Raw genomic sequence first — 18,158 nt, 5'->3', positions numbered from 1 at the left:
AGGTTCTCCTTTGCATAAATCACTACCCCTCTTTTCTTAACCTTATCTGATGAAATAAATTCTTGGCCTAGTCTTTTATTAATTAAAACTCTCCTATGGAGCCTAGTCACATGTGTTTCTTGCAAACAAATAATGTCCAATTGTTCTTTCCTCAATATGTGAAAGATCCTTTTTCTTTTCTCGGGGGAATTTGCACTGTGAATGTTCCAACTAAGAAGTTGCAGAGACACCCTGAATCAATTTGTCAACCAATAGGGATGTCTCCCTTGTCGTCTACGTCTGGAGGTGGGTCAGGTGTTGAGCCAGGCGGAGGTGGTGGCCAAGCTCCTGCTACTCCTTTCCGAAGGTCCTCCCCGTGGTCGTTCAGGAACTTTTCTTGGTCCTCTGCTGTTCTAATTCTTACTTTTTTCCCTTTGAAGTTGAAAGATAGTCCTTGAGGGAATTCCCACCTATAGGGGATTGTGTTGTTTCTCAATAGTCCTGCAAGATCTTTATATGTAGTTCTTAAATCCAGAAGTTGTTTCGGTATGTCTCTGAAGATTTCTGCTGTCCTTCCCTGGATCACCAGTGAGTTTTTAAAGTGTAGGCCGAGTATATTGTCTTTTTCTTGCTTAGATCTCAAAATGATCAAGCAATCTCTTGGTTTGTCCTTCTTCGCCACTCTTCCCAATCTGAAGGCGGTGACAATTTTGAAGTCCTTCTCTTCTGCTAGGCCCCAGAACTTTGATATTTCTGCTGTCAAAAAACCAATCAAATCTTCTTTCTCAAGTTCTGGTATATTTCTCAGCCTGAGGTTGCTTTCCCGATTTTTCAATTCTGCCATGGACAGATAAGCTTGCTGTTCATTGATCTGTCTGGTCAGTGGTCTTACTTCCCCTCTTACTTCCTCTATCTTCTTTTTATTTTGTTCTGCTTTTAAATTTGCTTCTTCAGCTAATTTTCGATTTTCTGCCGTTGTTGTTTGAATATTTCCTATTGCCTGTGTATTTTGGGCAACTTGGTCAGTCAATTTGTTAATTGTAGCTGTCACTTGGTCAAATTTAGTCGCCTGTTCATCAGCTTTCTTGTTTAAAGCTGCCAGCTGGTCCAATATTTCTTTAGAGACTGGGTCCAGCCCTCCTGAAGCCATATCCCCAAAAGCTGGCTGTTTAGATTCTCCTTCTTGCAGGCCTGTAACAATTGGGACAGATGATCTGCGTGGCTGCACAGGCAAAGTTGATTGCAACAGTTCAGTTTGTTTTGCTTTTTTGGCAGCCCTTGTTTTTGCAGCGCCACTCATTCCACAGCTGTCCAAGTATCAAGGTCAAATTGTAAATCCCATGGGAAAGGCAGTCCAGGATATAAACATCCAAGCAGAAGATTTGCAAAACAACCAGCAGTTCTCAGAGACTAGATATTCCACAGTCCAATAGGGGGAGCTCCCCAAAAGTTAGAAAAGAGAATGAAAAGTTTCCACCATTAAGTTCCCAAGTAAAAGTGGAAAAAGAAAAAAGGAGGAGAAACCATTAAAGTTCACTTTAAACTTGCAGAAATTTACCCAAGTCAAAATGAAAGTTCTTAACAATGGTGCATGCAACAGTTCCTTATTTGTATCTTACAAAATAGCCCGAATGTAACATTTTAACTTTGTATACAGTTACCGCAGTCTGATGGTTCTTTTGTATCCAGGCAGCCCGAGGGCTGGGTTCTCAAAACTTTGTAATCCACCAAAAAGAGGAGAAAAGGTATCGATCTATGTCCATTTACACAAATGCAATTTTTTACTTCTAGGCAATCAAATCCGAATTTGCAGGGTATGTTCCAGCTTCTTTTAAAAACCCCTCTCAGCGCTTCAGCTTTTATGAGTCTTTGCTTGATACTTTAAGCAGAGCCGGAAGACGGACTTCCTTTTTAACGTCTCCCGCTTTCAGCCAAATTTCACAAGTTTAGATTCAGAAATCTTGAGATTCTTACTCACGAGTATGTTGTTTCCAATCGAATATTCAAAGAAGAAAGGTCAGCACTCATCAGCAGCAGCCGTGCGGCTTCACTTCCGCGGAAAGAGCGATGAACTCACAGCACCGCTACCCCCTCCACGTTCCAGAGCCCCTTACGGGGTCCCTTCTTCGTTTCCGAGGTAGCTCTTGGTGCCCGCCGAGTCCCACGACCACAGGCTCACTCTACCTGTGGTTTTTCTTAGCGGGTCTCCGCTCTGCCGTAGCGGACGACCCTTTTCCGCGGAGCCCCTCTTCACAGTGTAAAGAGGACCGCCATTGCCATTTCGCGCCGCCTCCGGAAGCCCCCCAACTCTATGATTCTATGAGTATGTGGAGCAAGAACTCCCAGAAGTGCAAGGTGGATTTCGAAGGGGCAGAGGAACCAGAGACCAAATTGCAAACATGCACTGGATTATGGAGAAAGCTAGAGAATTCCAGAAAGACATCTACTTCTGCTTCATTGACTACGCAAAAGCATTTTTGGATGATGGACTCAAGGGCATCCTGATCAAATTTGCAGATGACACCAAACTGGGAGGGGTGGCTAACACCCCAGAGGACAGGATCACACTTCAAAACGACCTTGACAGATTAGAGAACTGGGCAAAAGCAAACAAGATGAATTTTAACAGGGAGAAATGTAAAGTATTGCACTTGGGCAAAAAAAATGAGAGGCACAAATACAAGATGGGTGACACCTGGCTTGAGAGCAGTACATGTGAAAAGGATCTAGGAGTCTTGGTTGACCACAAACTTGACATGAGCCAACAGTGTGACGCGGCAGCTAAAAAAGCCAATGCAATTCTGGGCTGCATCAATAGGAGTATAGCATCTAGATCAAGGGAAGTAATAGTGCCACTGTATTCTGCTCTGGTCAGACCACACCTGGAGTACTGTGTCCAGTTCTGGGCACCACAATTCAAGAAGGACACTGACAAACTGGAACGTGTCCAGAGGAGGGCAACCAAAATGGTCAAAGGCCTGGAAACGATGCCTTATGAGGAACGGCTAAGGGAGCTGGGCATGTTTAGCCTGGAGAAGAGGAGGTTAAGGGGTGATATGATAGCCATGTTCAAATATATAAAAGGATGTCACATAGAGGAGGGAGAAAGGTTGTTTTCTGCTGCTCCAGAGAAGCGGACACGGAGCAATGGATCCAAACTACAAGAAAGAAGATTCCACCTAAACATTAGGAAGAACTTCCTGACAGTAAGAGCTGTTCGACAGTGGAATTTGCTGCCAAGGAGTGTGGTGGAGTCTCCTGCTTTGGAGGTCTTTAAGCAGAGGCTTGACAACCATATGTCAGGAGTGCTCTGATGGTGTTTCCTGCTTGGCAGGGGGTTGGACTCGATGGCCCTTGTGGTCTCTTCCAACTCTATGATTCTATGATTCTATGATTTGACTGTGTCGGCCACAGCAAACTATGGCAAGTTCTCAAAGAAATGGGAGTGCCTGATCACCTCATCTGTCTCCTGATAAATCTCTATGTGGGACAAGAAGCTACAGTTAGAACTGTATATGGAACAACTGATTGGTTCAAAATTGTCTCCCTGCTTATTTAACTTATATGCAGAATTCATCATACGAAAGGCTGGGCTAGATGAATCCCAAGCCAGAATTAAGATTACTGGAAGAAATATCAACAACCTCAGATATGCAGATGACACAACCTTGATGGCAGAAAGTGAGGAGGAATTAAAGAACCTTTTAATGAGGGTGAAAGAGGAGAGTGCAAAATATGCTCTGAAGCTCAACATCAAAAAAACGAAGATCATGGCCACTGGTCCCATCACCTCCTGGCAAACAGAAGGGGAAGAAATGGAGGCAGTGAGAGATTTTACTTTCTTGAGCTCCATGATCACTGCAGATGGTGACAGCAGCCACGAAATTAAAAGATGCCTGCTTCTTGCAATGACAAACCTAGACAGCATCTTAAAAAGTAGAGACATCATCTTGCCAACCAAGTCCCATGGACTGCAAGAAGATCAAACCTATCCATTCTGAAGGAAAGCAGCCCTGAGTGCTCACTGGAAGGACAGATCCTGAAGCTGAGACTCCAATACTTTGGCCACCTCGTGAGAAGAGAAGACTCCCTGGAAAAGACCCTGATGTTGGGAAAGATGGAGGGCACAAGGAGAAGGGGACGACAGAGGACGAGATGGTTGGACAGTGTTCTCGAAGCTACAAACATGAGTTTGACCAAACTGTGGGAGGAAGTGGAAGACAGGAGTGCCTGGCCTGCTCTGGTCCATGGGTTCACGAAGAGTCGGACCCAACTAAACGACTAAACAACAAAAACAAGAAGAAGACTACTGTTTGACCTCCAAAGTAACCACATAAACACTGTGAATAAATAAAATATTGTGCATTGCTCTGCTACTACAAACATTTGGAAACTAAACAGAACTCTTTTTCGACATGAAGAGTAATTATATAAATTGCCTTCAATATATAACTGCCTTAGCTTAGCCACCGATGGAGCTGACAGTCCATTAACAGGAAAAGCATGCACCTCAATAACAATGCTCAGCATTTGTACAGTACTTTGAATAGGTTATAATTTCTTGCAATCACTGTTGTCCCCCTGTGGCCGATGGGGGTCTGAGGCTGAGAGAGAAAAGCTTGTCCAAGGCCATGTAATGCAGTCATGGCAGAGGTAACATTCAAAGCCAGGACACAAGTGCTTAGCTCAGTACATTATTTTTCTTATTTATTTCAAGTACTTATATACAACTTTTCATCTGGAAATTTCCCAAAGAAGTTCATTAGCCATTGTGTTATGCCTGCTTGTAAATATGAAGATCACCCTTCTGAGCAGGGTAAGGAAAATTTCCCCAGATTATTTATATCCCACCTTTTCTCAAAGGACCTCAAAGTGGTGCGCACACTTTCCCCTCCCCTCTCCATTTTATCCTCACAGTGACCCTGTGAGGTAGGCTAGACTGAAAGACCGTGAGTGGCCCACGGTCACCCAGTGATCTTTGGGGCGGAGTGGGGATTCAAATCCTGCTTTCCCTGGTCCTAGTCCATCACTCTAGCCCCCGTTGGCTCTTTTGAAATGTAAAGAATTTTTACATTTCTAGCTAAGGAATTTGGCTACTTATGTTTAGATAAGTTGACCTCACAATGGGAGTTTTAGATTTATCAATTTTTTAAGAAACTTAATTAAATCAAAATGAAATGCTGCTTTAACTGTTTTGCACTGCTAGCACTACATATTTTGTGATAGTACACTGCCAAAGTAGTGGATATAGTCTCACGTTAAGCACCTAGTGACTCACTTGCTTTCGCTCCGCCCTCATCTGCTCCATTTGGGCCCTTGGACAGCGAAGTCTTATGAGCCACTCCAAGTCTGTACTTTCCTGCCTCGGCACTCCAGGATAGACCTAGTATGAGAATGTTGAATTAGCAAAAAGGGGGGGGGGGGAGAGCCCACTAGTCTTAACAAACAAAAATATTCAGAGGCCTTTAAAAAATATACTGGCTCCTCTCAACAGCTCCAGATCACAGCTTGTCAAGCCAGACGTCAACTTTCTAATAACTCACTCTAAAAGTATATGTATCTTGTAGGCTACTGAGTGGAATGGGGAACCAGTACTTAGTTCAACAGAACTTCTCTACAATAGACAATAAGTGTTCCAAAGTTAGGTCATAGGACTGTGACATCAGTCCTCAATTCCAACTTATTCAATTCTTTGAGATGTTTTTCTTTATTCCCTAGAAGTTCTTTCTACCTGAAAGAACATGGCATAACAGCAATGGATATGCAGAAATTAGATAAGGTGACTAAGCAGAATGTACTTGGCATAGTGTTATGGAAATATTAAGTGCTGTATCTTAGAAGTACAATGCACACATACAGTGCTTCCCAAAATTCTCGTCTTCTGCTATAGTTCTGAGAAACTATGAAACAGGCCAATTACAGCACAAACATGCAATACATCTTTAATGATACATAAGAAACTAGTTTAACAGTGTTGCTATGTAACTATCACATAAGATTTAAATAGCTGTACAGTGGTACCTCGGGTTACGAACAGTCCTGCTTACGAACGCTTCGGGTTACGAATTCCACAAACCCGGAAGTAGATGTCCCAGGTTGCGAACTTTGCCCCGGGATACGAATGCAATCTGCTTCTGGGGCCTCGGGAGGCCTACATATGTAGGGAATGCGTGCCTCAGGTTAAGAATGCTTTGGGTTAAGAATGGACTTCCAGAACAAATTAAGTTTGTAACCCGAGGTACCACTGTAAATGATTGCATTACCACATCTCAATTTTTATGCTTTTTTTTTTAGATTCTCTGGGAGCTACAACCAAAGAATGGCTAATACAATGGTACCTCGGGTTAAGAACTGAATTCGTTCCGGAGGTCCATTCTTAACCTGAAACTGTTCTTAACCTGAAGCACCACTTTAGCTAATGGGGCCTCCCGCTGCCGCTGCGCAATTTCTGTTCTCATCCTGAAGCAAAGTTCTTAACCCGGGGTACTATTTCTGGGTTAATGGAGTCTGTAACCTGAAGCGTCTGTAACCCGAGGTACCACTGTATATGTTTTAAACATATAAATAAATAGTCCTTAAGGGAGCTGAAAGTGGGTGGAAAGAATTACAGCTTCCCATGTTTAATTTGCCTCACTTATAACACTTTCATACAGATGTTCCAAGTTTTGTAATCAACACAAAACCTGTAAAACCTATTTGTTGAGTTGAAAGTTAAATGTATAAACAACCAACAAACCATAATTCATTTCCAAATCACCAACTCTAAAAACACTAGCATCCATCTGTCACCAGCCTTAGCCACAACAGATTTCTGAAAATTCATTTGTTTAACTTGTATCTGTTTCCCTTCACACAACAGGAGATAAAGAATATTTAACAAATTAGTAGATAGATTATTTTTTAACAGTATCCAGCTCCTTCTTGTCATCTAGCGTCAATTGCCAGTTTAGTTTACAGTGGTACCTCTGGCTACGTACTTAATTCGTTCAGGATGTCCATTCTTAACATGAAACTGTTCTTAACCTGAGTTACCACTTTAGCTAATGGCACCTGCCGCTGCGCTACTGCCGTGCAATTTCTGTTCTCATCCTGAAGCAAAGTTCTTAACCCAAGGTACTATTTCTGGGTTAGCGGAGCCTGTAACCTGAAGCATCTGTAACCTGAAGTGCATGTAACCCAAGGTACCACTGTACTTATACAGTCATACCTCGGGTTGAAGTAGCTTCGGAATGAGTATTTACAGGTTGCGTGCTGCGGAGACCCAAAAGTAACGGAGTGTGCTACTTCAAGGTTTCGCTGCTTGCGCATACGCAGACGGTCAAAATGATGTCACGCGCATGCACAGAAGCGGCAAATTGCGACCCGCGGGTTGCGTTCGCTTCTGGATGCGAACAGGGCTCCGGAACGGATCCCATTCGCTTCCAGAAGTACCACTGTAAAATGTGTTGACTGATTTTCCACCCAAAGGTGCACAAAGACATATCCATATGCTATTTCCTGGGCAGATGAAGTTTTGTGGCGCATCCTGTTCTACATTCTGTCTCTTTAATGTTATTGTTGTTTATTAAATTTGTATACCTCCCATCATCCATAGATCTCAGGGCAGTACACAACATAAAACAAGATACAGAGGATTGCTTCATGGGATCAGTAGGAAACTAAGTAACAGTGCTCTCTGAAATCCCTCTCCCAAGTCAGGCACAGGCACAGAAGGGATAGCATTTTTGAAAATTTTAGAAGCATTGTGGCGACATATATAACACAAATCTTAAATACTGTGAAAGAAAGGAAAAGCAAACAGAAGAAGGCTCTTATGAACTGATGCACTGTTACCTCCATCATATCCATCAAAAATTAAGAATCAGTTGTGTCTGGAATTCAGAATGCATCAGCTTTATTGCATTTCTTCAAGAAAACATTTGAACTTCTGTACCTGGTAAGGTGTAATAGGCATCCATTCTGTAAGCGCTATAAAATCCTCTTCTTTATCCAAATGCGAGAATCCAGTCTTTGTAGGCTGTAATGATATTTGCTGGATAAATTTAAAGTAAAAAAACCATCTAAGGCAATGCTTACTTGAGAGTATGTCTCCTTGTCACATCCTTCTGACTTAAGAGTGAGCAGGAAAGGTCTCACAGCGATAGGCTGATGAGCTTTAAGTTCCAAGGGATTTCCCAGTTTCCTCAAAACAAGTGTGTTTCTTAAAAAAGGGTGAGAGCCAATGTAATGCAAGTGTCTGCTCACACAAGTGGGTTTCTCTTTCCTCTCATCCCTCCTGAACCCTCCCAACCCCCTCAAACGTTCCTCTAGCATGCAAGGGGGCTAGATGCAGAAGAGAAACTGAAAATCAAGTTGCACAAGCCAATTTCCATTGAACAAATGGACATACTGTATATCACCGCATGTTGCCCCAAGAGTATAAACTTAGTTTATTTCAGTCATTAAAAAGATGATTTAATTGGCTTGGAAAAAATGCCAATATTTTTCACCTTCACAGGACAACCAAGCACTGAGGAAAATAAAGTGAGGGTTGGGAGTAGGAATTTTTTAAAAATCAGACTAGAAAAATTGTCTTTCCACTAGGGAGGGAAATGTCGTCGCACCATTCCTTGGTGTGTGGAGTGCCGCAGGGCGCAATTCTCTCCCCGATGCTTTTTAACATCTTTATGCGCCCCCTTGCCCAGATTATCCGGAGCTTTGGGCTGGGCTGTCACCAATATGCTGATGACACTCAGCTCTATCTGCTGATGGATGGCCACACCGACTCAGCCCCGAACACACTGACCAGATGCTTGGAAGCTGTGGCTGGATGGTTTCGTGGGAGTCGATTGAAACTAAATCCTTCGAAGACAGAGGTCCTATGGCTGGGTCGGGATGGCATGGGGATGAGGGACCAACTCCCTTCTCTTGCGGGGGCCCAATTAGTGCCATTGCCTTCCGTTAAGAGTTTGGGTGTAATCCTTGACGCCTCCCTTTCCATGGAGGCACAAGTTACAGCAACAGCCAAGGCGACATTTTTCCACCTTCGCCGCATCAAGCAGTTGGTCCCTTACCTTTCCTGCCCTAACCTGGCCACAGTGATCCATGTGACGGTCATCTCCAGGTTTGACTACTGTAATTCGCTCTACGCGGGGCTGCCCTTGAAGATGACCCAGAAACTCTAGAGGATGCAGAATGCTGCAGCGAGGCTCCTCACGGGGTCTCTGCCATGGGAGCATTTCAAACCCAGTGCTTTTCAAACTGCACTGGCTCCCGGTGGAGTACAGGGTCAGATTTAAGGTGCTGCTTTTGACCTTTAAAGCCCTTCACGGCCTAGGACCCTTGTACCTACGGGACCGCCTCTCCTGGTATGCCCCACGGAGAGCCTCAAGGTCCATAAATAGCAACACCCTAGTGGTCCCAGGCCCTAAGGAAGTTAGACTGGCTTCAACCAGAGCCAGGGCCTTTTCAACTCTGGCTCCGGCCTGGTGGAACGCTCTGCCTCATGAGACCAGGGCCCTGCAGGATCTGATTCCTTTCCACAGGGCCTGTAAGACAGAGTTGTTCCATCTGGCTTTGGCTTGGAGCCAATTTGATTCCCTCCCTCTCTTTCTTTTTTCCTTTCCTTCTCCTCCTGCAATGAGGCTACATTTTAATATTTTAATGTTTCAATATTTTAATGTTGTATTTTAATTTTGTTTTTAAGTTGTAATCATTCAACTTGTTTTTATTATTGCTTGTAAGCCGCTCTGAGCCCGGCCTTGGCTGGGGAGGGCAGGGTATAAATAAAAAAAATATTATTATTAAATCAGATGCTTAAAAAAAATCAGACTATCTGTTTTTTAAAAATCATACTATATGCTTGGAGATATTGTGTGTGTGCATCTGACGTGGCACAGCCCTTACTACTTTATGCTCACAAGATACAGGAAGCCCCAGCTGACACAGCATCCAGGCGAATTAAGCAGATGTGCAAGAAGAGGGTAAGTAGAGCCCCTTAAGTTAATAAGTTTATTAAAATAAACAGTGAGACAGAATAGTAAGGGCGCAGTAAGGGCATTGTGTGCTATGACCCAAATCTAGAAAAAACTTTTAACTCAGGAGCTAAATTCTACGAGTAGGAAGTCTTTAGAAAAGCTCTCAGGAGAGGGAAGTGCTCACATGCCCATGTGCTGCTTGCAGGTTTCCCACAGACATCTGACTGGCCAGATCCAGGAATCTTATGTTCGTATGACATGGGAATTTCATGGTATCTCCTACATTTTCATGTATCACATTAAATTTATTTTGAAATATTCAGTGTTGTTGTTTAAAAGTACTTAATATGCTATACTTTGAACTGCATATGCATAAGCATTACTACTTGTTATGTCCAAGTTGCACCGGTCAACTGGATCGAGGAGGAGTTTAGAGCAAGAGGGAATGAGTTTATCCCCACTGCATGTTGAGTATATGTGACACATGAATTTGACTAATTTTTAAAAGCAAAATCTAAATATAGAGGAAGAATTCGAGCAATTATGTAGTTCTTTACTAAATCAACCCAATACCCAATTATCCAGGTTGCACACTGAGAACTGTTGTGTCACAAAGGTTCATACACATTGCTGTCCTCTTCTCAAGTCTTAGATACATTAAAGTCAGGTTACTAAAATATCGACCTTTTTTGCCTGGGCGTATCTACGATATCGATGCCGGGCTTTTGGACAGCAAACTTTTATAAGCCAGTCTTCTCCTGAGCTGTCACTATCTAAAGATGTTGCTGAATCAGTCTAGAAAAAACAACAACCAAACACATTAAAGTAAGCATAAACAATGAAAACTTTCTGCACAGATGGCTTTTCCCACCCTACCGCGACCAACCAACTAGAACTGCCATTTGCAGAAATGCCAGTGTGTTTAGAAGCCTATAAAGAATGTTCTTTATAAAGTTCAGGTTCTTCTCAGATGTCAACTGCTAAAAGTAATGGGGGAATCCTCATAACTAAATAATCAGGTGTGATCCCTACCTCTTGCTGAACTGCCCATTCTAGAACAGGGATGGGGAACCTGTGGCCCTCCAAAGAGTTGCTGGGACTACATGTCTCACCACTGGCTAGGCTGATGAGCCTGCTGGGAACTGAAGGCCATGAAGATCTGGAGGGCCAAGGGTTCTCCATCCATCTTTAGAACAGTATCATTTATAGAGGGAAATGAAGGTTGGAGTTGGATGGGGAACAGACGACTACCTCAGTGCTTAAGGTGGCCCAAACATAACTAACATACTTAAGCTGCAGGATACATGCACCACTTGGAGAAAATCTGCTGTCTACTTCATGGGGGGGGGACTCTTTGCATATTCATGTTATCACTAACAGGGTATTTATAACAAGAATCTGATGTTTTATTGTTTATTATTACATTACATTTTTGTACTTGTAATTATGTGTTTTTTCATATGGTTTTAACTACTGAAAGGCGGCTAAGGAATAAAACAATGAATGGATGGGTGTAAATGCAGTCAGTTTAGATTATCTGTGCAATTATGAGATTCCCCCCAGGTTTAAGATTGTAGCTCGTTGTTTGCCCTCTGTGGTTTTAAGCACACATGTAAATATTTTGCCCAAGCTATGTAGTTTTATGGTTCTGGGACTCTTAGCCCCGAGTTTAAACTTTTATGGCAGTGGTTTCCTCAACTTGCCTTGCCTTGTAGAGACAAAGGAAGATCTTATCCCAAAGATGCTTCATGTGGTTAAAATCTGCAAGCGACAGAAGGTAAGTACACCCCCTCCCCCATGAAACATCAGGTGATGCTGTACCTTTTAGGAACTTCAGATACTTGCTTAGACATGCTTTTAGTAGCAATGTTTACTCGCTTTTGGAAGCCAGCAAGTTGCCCAGGAAGCCAACTACACAACTTCAGATGAAATGTGCAATGTGTAGTGCCTTATATATTGCCATTTATTTTAAATCAGGATTGGTTTAAACCTAAATGGGGCTTATGTTATCTTGCCAGTGGTGTTTTAAGTATTACACATGGATTTTATTATAGATTTTGTGTGGAAGCATAACTGTAATTCTGCTTTGTTATGTACTGAGTTGAATAGGATCCAAACTGAAGCAGTCCGATTGGTCCTAGAACAATAGGATCCAAATTGCAGCAGTCTGATTAGTCCTAGAACAATAGGATTCAGAATGCAGCAGTCTGATTGGTCCTAGAACAATGCAGCAGTATGATTGGTTGGCAGGAACCACCCAATCCTGCTCCACATAGAAGTAAATCCACAACCTGATTGGCTTACAGTAGAATTCCGGAATTAGCCAATCATGTGCAGCCCATTGTGTAAATAATGTATATAAAGCAGATACTGTGAGGGGACATTCATTCATTCCTCCTCACCACTATGAGCTGAACAAAGAGCATGAAATCACTTTGCGACTCTGAGTATATTTCACTGGCGACGAGGATGGGATCCCGCTGAGCTGACTGCCACACACAGCACCGCAGCACCGCCACCTGCCGCAACGCTGCCTCGCACCGTGGATCCAGGCTTCAGCTCCGGGACACAAGGAACTCAGAATGGCAGCCAACAGCAGCTTCTCGCCATTCAACCCAGCATCTGGAGACTGGGAAGCGTACGCCTCCCGTTTCACCTTCCTCCTAGAAGCCAAAGGGGTCACCGACGAAGAAGACGCCAAGAAGAGGGCGATATTCTTCAGCGTCTGCGGAGAGGAGACGTTTGAAATCGCCCGGGCGCTCCTTGCGCCTGAAGACGTCGCTACTGTTCCATACAAAACAATAATGGAACAGCTGAAGGGGCACTTTTCGCCGCAGCCCTCAGTGGTGGCTCGTCGAAATGCCTTCTACGCAAAGCGACAAGCCCCTGGGGAAACCATAACTGGGTTTGTGACCTCTCTCCGCCAAGCCGCCCGGTTCTGCAACTTCTCAGAGCTGGAGAACATGCTTCGTGACCGCCTCGTCGGTGGCCTGAAGGATGAGAAGCTGCAACGACGCCTCTACGCTAAGAAGGACCTAACGTTCCAGGTCGCTCTGGAGGAGGCCCTGGCAACGGAAGCTGCCGAGAGGTCGACGCAAGAGGCACGGCCGAGCCTGCCATCCCAACCGAGGGTCCACCACGAAGACCTCACCGACGACTCAGGATCCGACAGGGAGGAGGTGCACCGAGTACAGCAGCGCACTCAAGCAGCGCACAGACCACAGCTGCCTCGACGAGAAGGAGGAAACTGCGCAAGCTGCGGGGAGAGTCACGAGAGGAGGACCTGCCGTTTCCGCAACGCAGAGTGCAGGCAGTGCAGAAAATTGGGACACATCGCCCGGGTGTGTCGGGCACGGCCCACCCGACACCAGGCATCAGATGACCAACCCAAGAGCCCCAGGTCCCGGGCCCCAACGCACCAAGGCAACTCTACGGAGCTCACGGGCTGCCAGTAGATGAGGCCACAGCAGAGGCACAGACGATTGTGACGCACAGAGGAGCGTTCAGGGTAAAGCGGCTGCAATTCGGGGTCAGCGTGGCACCAGGCATATTCCAGAATCTAATGGACTCTCTCCTTAAAGGGATTCCTGGCGTCACCCCCTTCTTCGATGATGTGTTGATTGCCGGGCCCACACCAGAGGAGTTTGAGGACCGCCTCCGCACCGTTCTGCACCGTTTCCGGACGGCGGGTCTCAAGGTGAAGCGGGAAAAATGTCTACTAGGAGTGCCTCAGGTGGACTTTCTGGGATTTATGGTGGACGCAGAAGGGGTTCACCCAACTGGGGACAAGGTACGGGCCATTTGTGATGCCCCAGCGCCCAAGAGCAAGACTGAACTTCAGGCCTTCTTGGGACTATTGAACTTTTACCATTCCTTCCTTCCCCACAAGGCGGCGGTAGCGGAGCCCCTACACAGACTCCTGGACAAGCGGGCCCCTTGGGTGTGGGACCAGCGCCAGGAGGCTGCATTCCAGGCAGTCAAGGACTTGCTTGTCTCAAACTCTGTCTTGGCACACTTCGACGAGAGGCTGCCGGTGGTGCTAGCATGCAACGCCTCACCCTATGGCATTGGCGCTGTCCTGGGGCACCAACTCCCGGATGGAAGAGAGGTACCGGTGGCGTACTTCTCCCAGACACTCAACGCAACCGAGCGGAACTACTCACAAATCGACAAGGAGGGTCTGGCAATCGTGAAGGGAGTAAAAAAATTCCATGATTTCTTGTACGGGCGGCCCTTCACCGTGGTGACTGACCACAAGCCGTTGCTTGGCTTGTTTGCTCCCGAAAAGCAGACCCCCCAAGTGCTGTCTCCTCGCGTCCTCAGGTGGTCAATTTTCCTTGCCAGCTACCAGTATGCACTGATTCACCGCCCGGGGAAGGCGATGGGCCATGCGGACGCCCTCAGCAGGCTACCACTACCGGAAACAGGCCCTGACCCAGCACCTACACAAGAGGTTATGAGCCTGGAGCTGCTTCCCGACCGCCCCATTCAGGCACAAGAAGTTGCACACCATTCCAAGAAAGATAGGGTCATCTCCCGGGTCCTGGACTGGGTGTGGAGGGGATGGCCCAGCAGCAGCCCCGGGCCAGAATTCGCCGGCTACACAACCCGCAAACATGAACTGTCGGCCCACAAGGGGTGCCTGTTATGGGGAAGCAGGGTCGTTGTTCCCCAGCCCCTCCGCAAAAGGGTTCTCACAGCCCTACACGAGACACATCCAGGGGTAGTAAGAATGAAGGCCCTTGCCAGGAGTTATGTGTGGTGGCCGGGGATCGATGGAGAGATAGAGGCCTGGGTCAAACACTGCCAGGCCTGCCAAGAATCCCGCCCAGATCCCCCAAGGGCCCCAGTCCAGTCCTGGGAGTCCGCCCGAGCACCATGGTCACGCCTGCATGTGGATTTCGCTGGCCCCTTTCAAGGGAAGACATTCTTCATAGTGGTGGACTCCTACACCAAATGGCTGGAAGTCGCACTGGTACCATCCACTTCCACGTCCGCAGCCATCCGGGTACTACGCAGGCTGTTTGCAACCCACGGGCTCCCTGACACTCTCGTCTCAGACAACGGGACTGCATTTACGTCAGGAGAATTCCAAACCTTCACAGCACAGAACGCCATCCGCCACATCCGTTCGGCGCCGTTCCACCCTGCCACCAATGGCCAAGCAGAACGCATGGTGCGGACCACCAAGGACACCCTCCGCTGCATGACGCAAGGGACTGGGAGTACCGCCTTGCCACATTCCTTCTAGCACAGCACAGCACCCCCAGCTCAACGACTGGCCGGAGCCCCGCTGAACTACTAATGGGTCGGCGCCTTGCAATCAGATTGGACCGCCTTCACCCCGATAGAGCTCAGGATGAGGTAGTGGTGGGGGAAGGCAGGAACCCCCGGACCTTCGAGGCTGGTTATGGATGAGCAATGCCTCAGCAGTGCTAAAGAATCCTAGTGCTCAAATGACCTACGGTAGATCTAGTTTGCATTTTGAAAACTGAAGGGATGGTTCTGGCTGTGGCTGCAGCTGCTGTGTGTGACAGACAGCAGAGCCAGGCTCAGAAATTCCAACAGAGGGCTGAAGCCTCTCTCTGATTGGCTACCCAGCCAGCCAGCCAGAAGGGGGTGGAGGGAAAATAAACAGGGCTGCTTCTGGGGGAGCGTTAGGGTTGGCTTTGAGGGGTCAGACAAGGTTCAGGCTGAGAAACAGGGCTTGGTTGGGATGGGAGAAAGGGATGAGGAGAGGATTTGACTGAGGGAGAACTGGCTCTGATCCAAGGGGCACATCTGCTCCTCGGAGGAGGAGACTCTCTCCAGCCAGAGGAAGGAGCCTCGCAGCTTGGCTAGGAAGAGCGGGTGGAGGGTCTGGGGAAAGTCTTCTGACAGGAACAAACTGGAGGGCTGAGTCTGAGCCAGGAGAGGGAGAAGAAGATGGGGGAAGACGGACGAAAGCGGGCTCTCCTTCCAGGCCGGAGGGGAGAGATCTTCTAGGCCAGACCCACTTGCCAGTGATGCCTCGTTTTGGGACACACTACTTCCGATTTACTAGCAAACGGGAGGCTAAGCAAAGCCCTTTCTCGCCCCGGAAGGAGCGCAGGGAGCAAGAAGCCCCCTAAGCCAGTAACAAGGGGGAGGGGACCCCCTGGGTCTGGTGTACTCTTTGAAAATACCTCAGGAGTGGGATTGCTAAGAGAGGGGAACGGAGGGAAAGCGCCCCTCGCTTATGAACCAGGGTATTCAATTGGGAAACACTGGCCAGGAAGCACTCCAGTTGGAGAACAGCCTTGACCAAAGGTGTCATAGACTTTGAAGACACTCGAACTCAGGACGCAAGGGAGAAACGTGCTAAGAGGAAGGCACGCTTGGCAAATCCTCACCGTGACCAACTCCCGTCCGGAAACCAATGTCCCCGCTGTGGAAGGACGTGTGGATCCAGAATTGGCCTCCACAGTCACTTACGGACTCACTGTTAAAACCGTGTTCATGGAAGACAATCTTATTCGGCTAAAGAAGATTGCCAAAGAAGCAGCGGCAGCAGCAGCAGCAGCTGTGTCAAAAGTATTTAACTGTAATACCTATAACAGCTAAGTAAAGAAACGAGAGGGAAGAAGTAGCAGAAACTGAGTTAAGCATTTTACCACCTATTCAAGAACCTTGAACATCTACCTGAAGTGTAACAACTGATTTTTAGCATCCGAAGTTTAAGAAAAACTGTGTTTAAGCCTGCAATATCCTTATATTTAGTTTAATTGATGTTGACTTCTACCTGAAAGAACACATCTCACGACCCAACTTTGTTTCACAAACTACTTCTTTTTGTAACTAAAACTTTTCTTGCTTGATCAACTCCTACCTAAGACTCTAAATCACACAAGACTTGTGGTAAATTGTAGACTTTCATTTAATTGGCATACTGTGAGGTGCATCCACTATATTTAATTGGGGGCAGTAAAAGGAGTAAATCTACATATTAATTGGGAAATATATAAAAAAAATGTCCAGTAGCACTTGAGAGACTAAGTTTGTTCTTGGTATAAGCTTTCGTGTGCCTGCCCACTTCTTCAGATATTAATTGGGAGTTAACGGTGAGATCTGCTACATGTAAGCCAGAAAGTCAGCCGGCAGCTTTTTTGCTCCGTTTGACATCTTTATCTGCTGCGCCCAGAAGAGCCTTCAAAGAATTGGACCCGTTCCCCAGGCGGCAGAATCCCAGGCGCGGCTGGACTACAGCGCCCATCAGGCAGCGGCGGCTCAGCTGCTTAGAGCGCCGGCGCTGCCGGTTCGATCCCCGTGCGGGGCAGCCGCCTCTTGCTGCCTTGCAGGGGATGGGCCCAGATGCCTCCCAGGGTCCCTTTCCAAGGCCCTGCGCCCTCTGGGGAGCCGCTTCCCGAGGCGGAGAAGGGCTGGTCCGCAGGGGCGGCCTTCGGAAAGCGAGGCCCCGGGGTCCCTCTGGCTGTCGCCACTCACTCGGTCGGGGAGGCCCGGAGGAGGATGGTGCTCTTTGGGCGTGGATGTCATTGGCCCCCGCTGCCCTCCGGCGGCCCCGCTGCCCTCCGGGGCCTCCATGCCCGCCGGGGTCGGGCGCGGCCTCGCCCAGCGCAGCCCGCCGGGGTCGGAAGCGTCCTCGCCGCTGGCCGCCGGCGGAGGGGCGAGGAGGGACGCAGCGCGCCGGCCTGGGGGCGTCCCTCCGCCGGGGGAAAAGAGTCCCTCGGCTTCTCCTTCCCGGAGCTGCCTACGGAGTCCCGCTGCTCCCGGGGAGTGGCTGCCTCTTACCGGGCTGGGAACGGGGCTTCGCTTGGAAACACTCGCGAGTCCCACCAGCCCCAGGAAGAAAAGGGCAAGTCGCCTTGCTGTATTCATCCGCGGAAGGCGGCCACCCGCTCGTAGCCATGGCGATTCGGGGCGAGAAAGGAGCTCCAATCGCTGGCCTCCGCCATTCACCCGCTGAAGAGGCTCGTGGTTGCAGCGCTTGGCTTCGGGGAGACGAAGGGGCGGGCTGGTCCTGCAATCCACTTGCATGTAACTATCACCTCAGCCGGGGATGGTGCGCCTGAGCATGTGCAGAGAGCAGCCCCTCCCCAAGCGCCTCCCTGGCAGCAAGGATGTGGGGAGTAGCCACTTGATAACTAGTTATAAATTATCTGGGGAACCCAGAATTTCCATAACAGTGGAGACGCCCCGAGGACACGCGCGGTCTAGCTGCACACATGCCATGCTATAACCAATTCA

At 47.5% G+C, this 18,158-nt stretch overlaps 1 protein-coding gene across 1 annotated transcript in view; it reads right to left on the bottom strand.

The window, feature by feature from the left end:
• The window catches only part of LOC310702438 (uncharacterized protein), a gene marked incomplete at its 5' end in the record, with an annotated part of 50,907 nt that extends 33,118 nt beyond the window's left edge, over positions 1-17,789 (bottom strand). Inside the window, 4 exons of the mRNA XM_083493913.1 lie at positions 5,258-5,362; positions 7,913-7,996; positions 10,620-10,730; positions 17,397-17,789. Coding sequence (XP_083350039.1) covers positions 5,258-5,362; positions 7,913-7,996; positions 10,620-10,730; positions 17,397-17,789 — 693 coding nt within the window. The remainder of the gene's footprint in view (positions 1-5,257; positions 5,363-7,912; positions 7,997-10,619; positions 10,731-17,396) is intronic.
• Positions 17,790-18,158: the final 369 nt, after the last annotated feature.

This window comes from Podarcis liolepis (genome assembly GCF_965112155.1).
Source record: "Podarcis liolepis genome assembly, chromosome: 3".
NCBI lineage: Eukaryota > Metazoa > Chordata > Lepidosauria > Squamata > Lacertidae > Podarcis > Podarcis liolepis.
The sequence above is the reverse complement of the archived record's forward strand: the minus strand, read 5'-3'. Positions and strand labels throughout refer to the sequence as shown.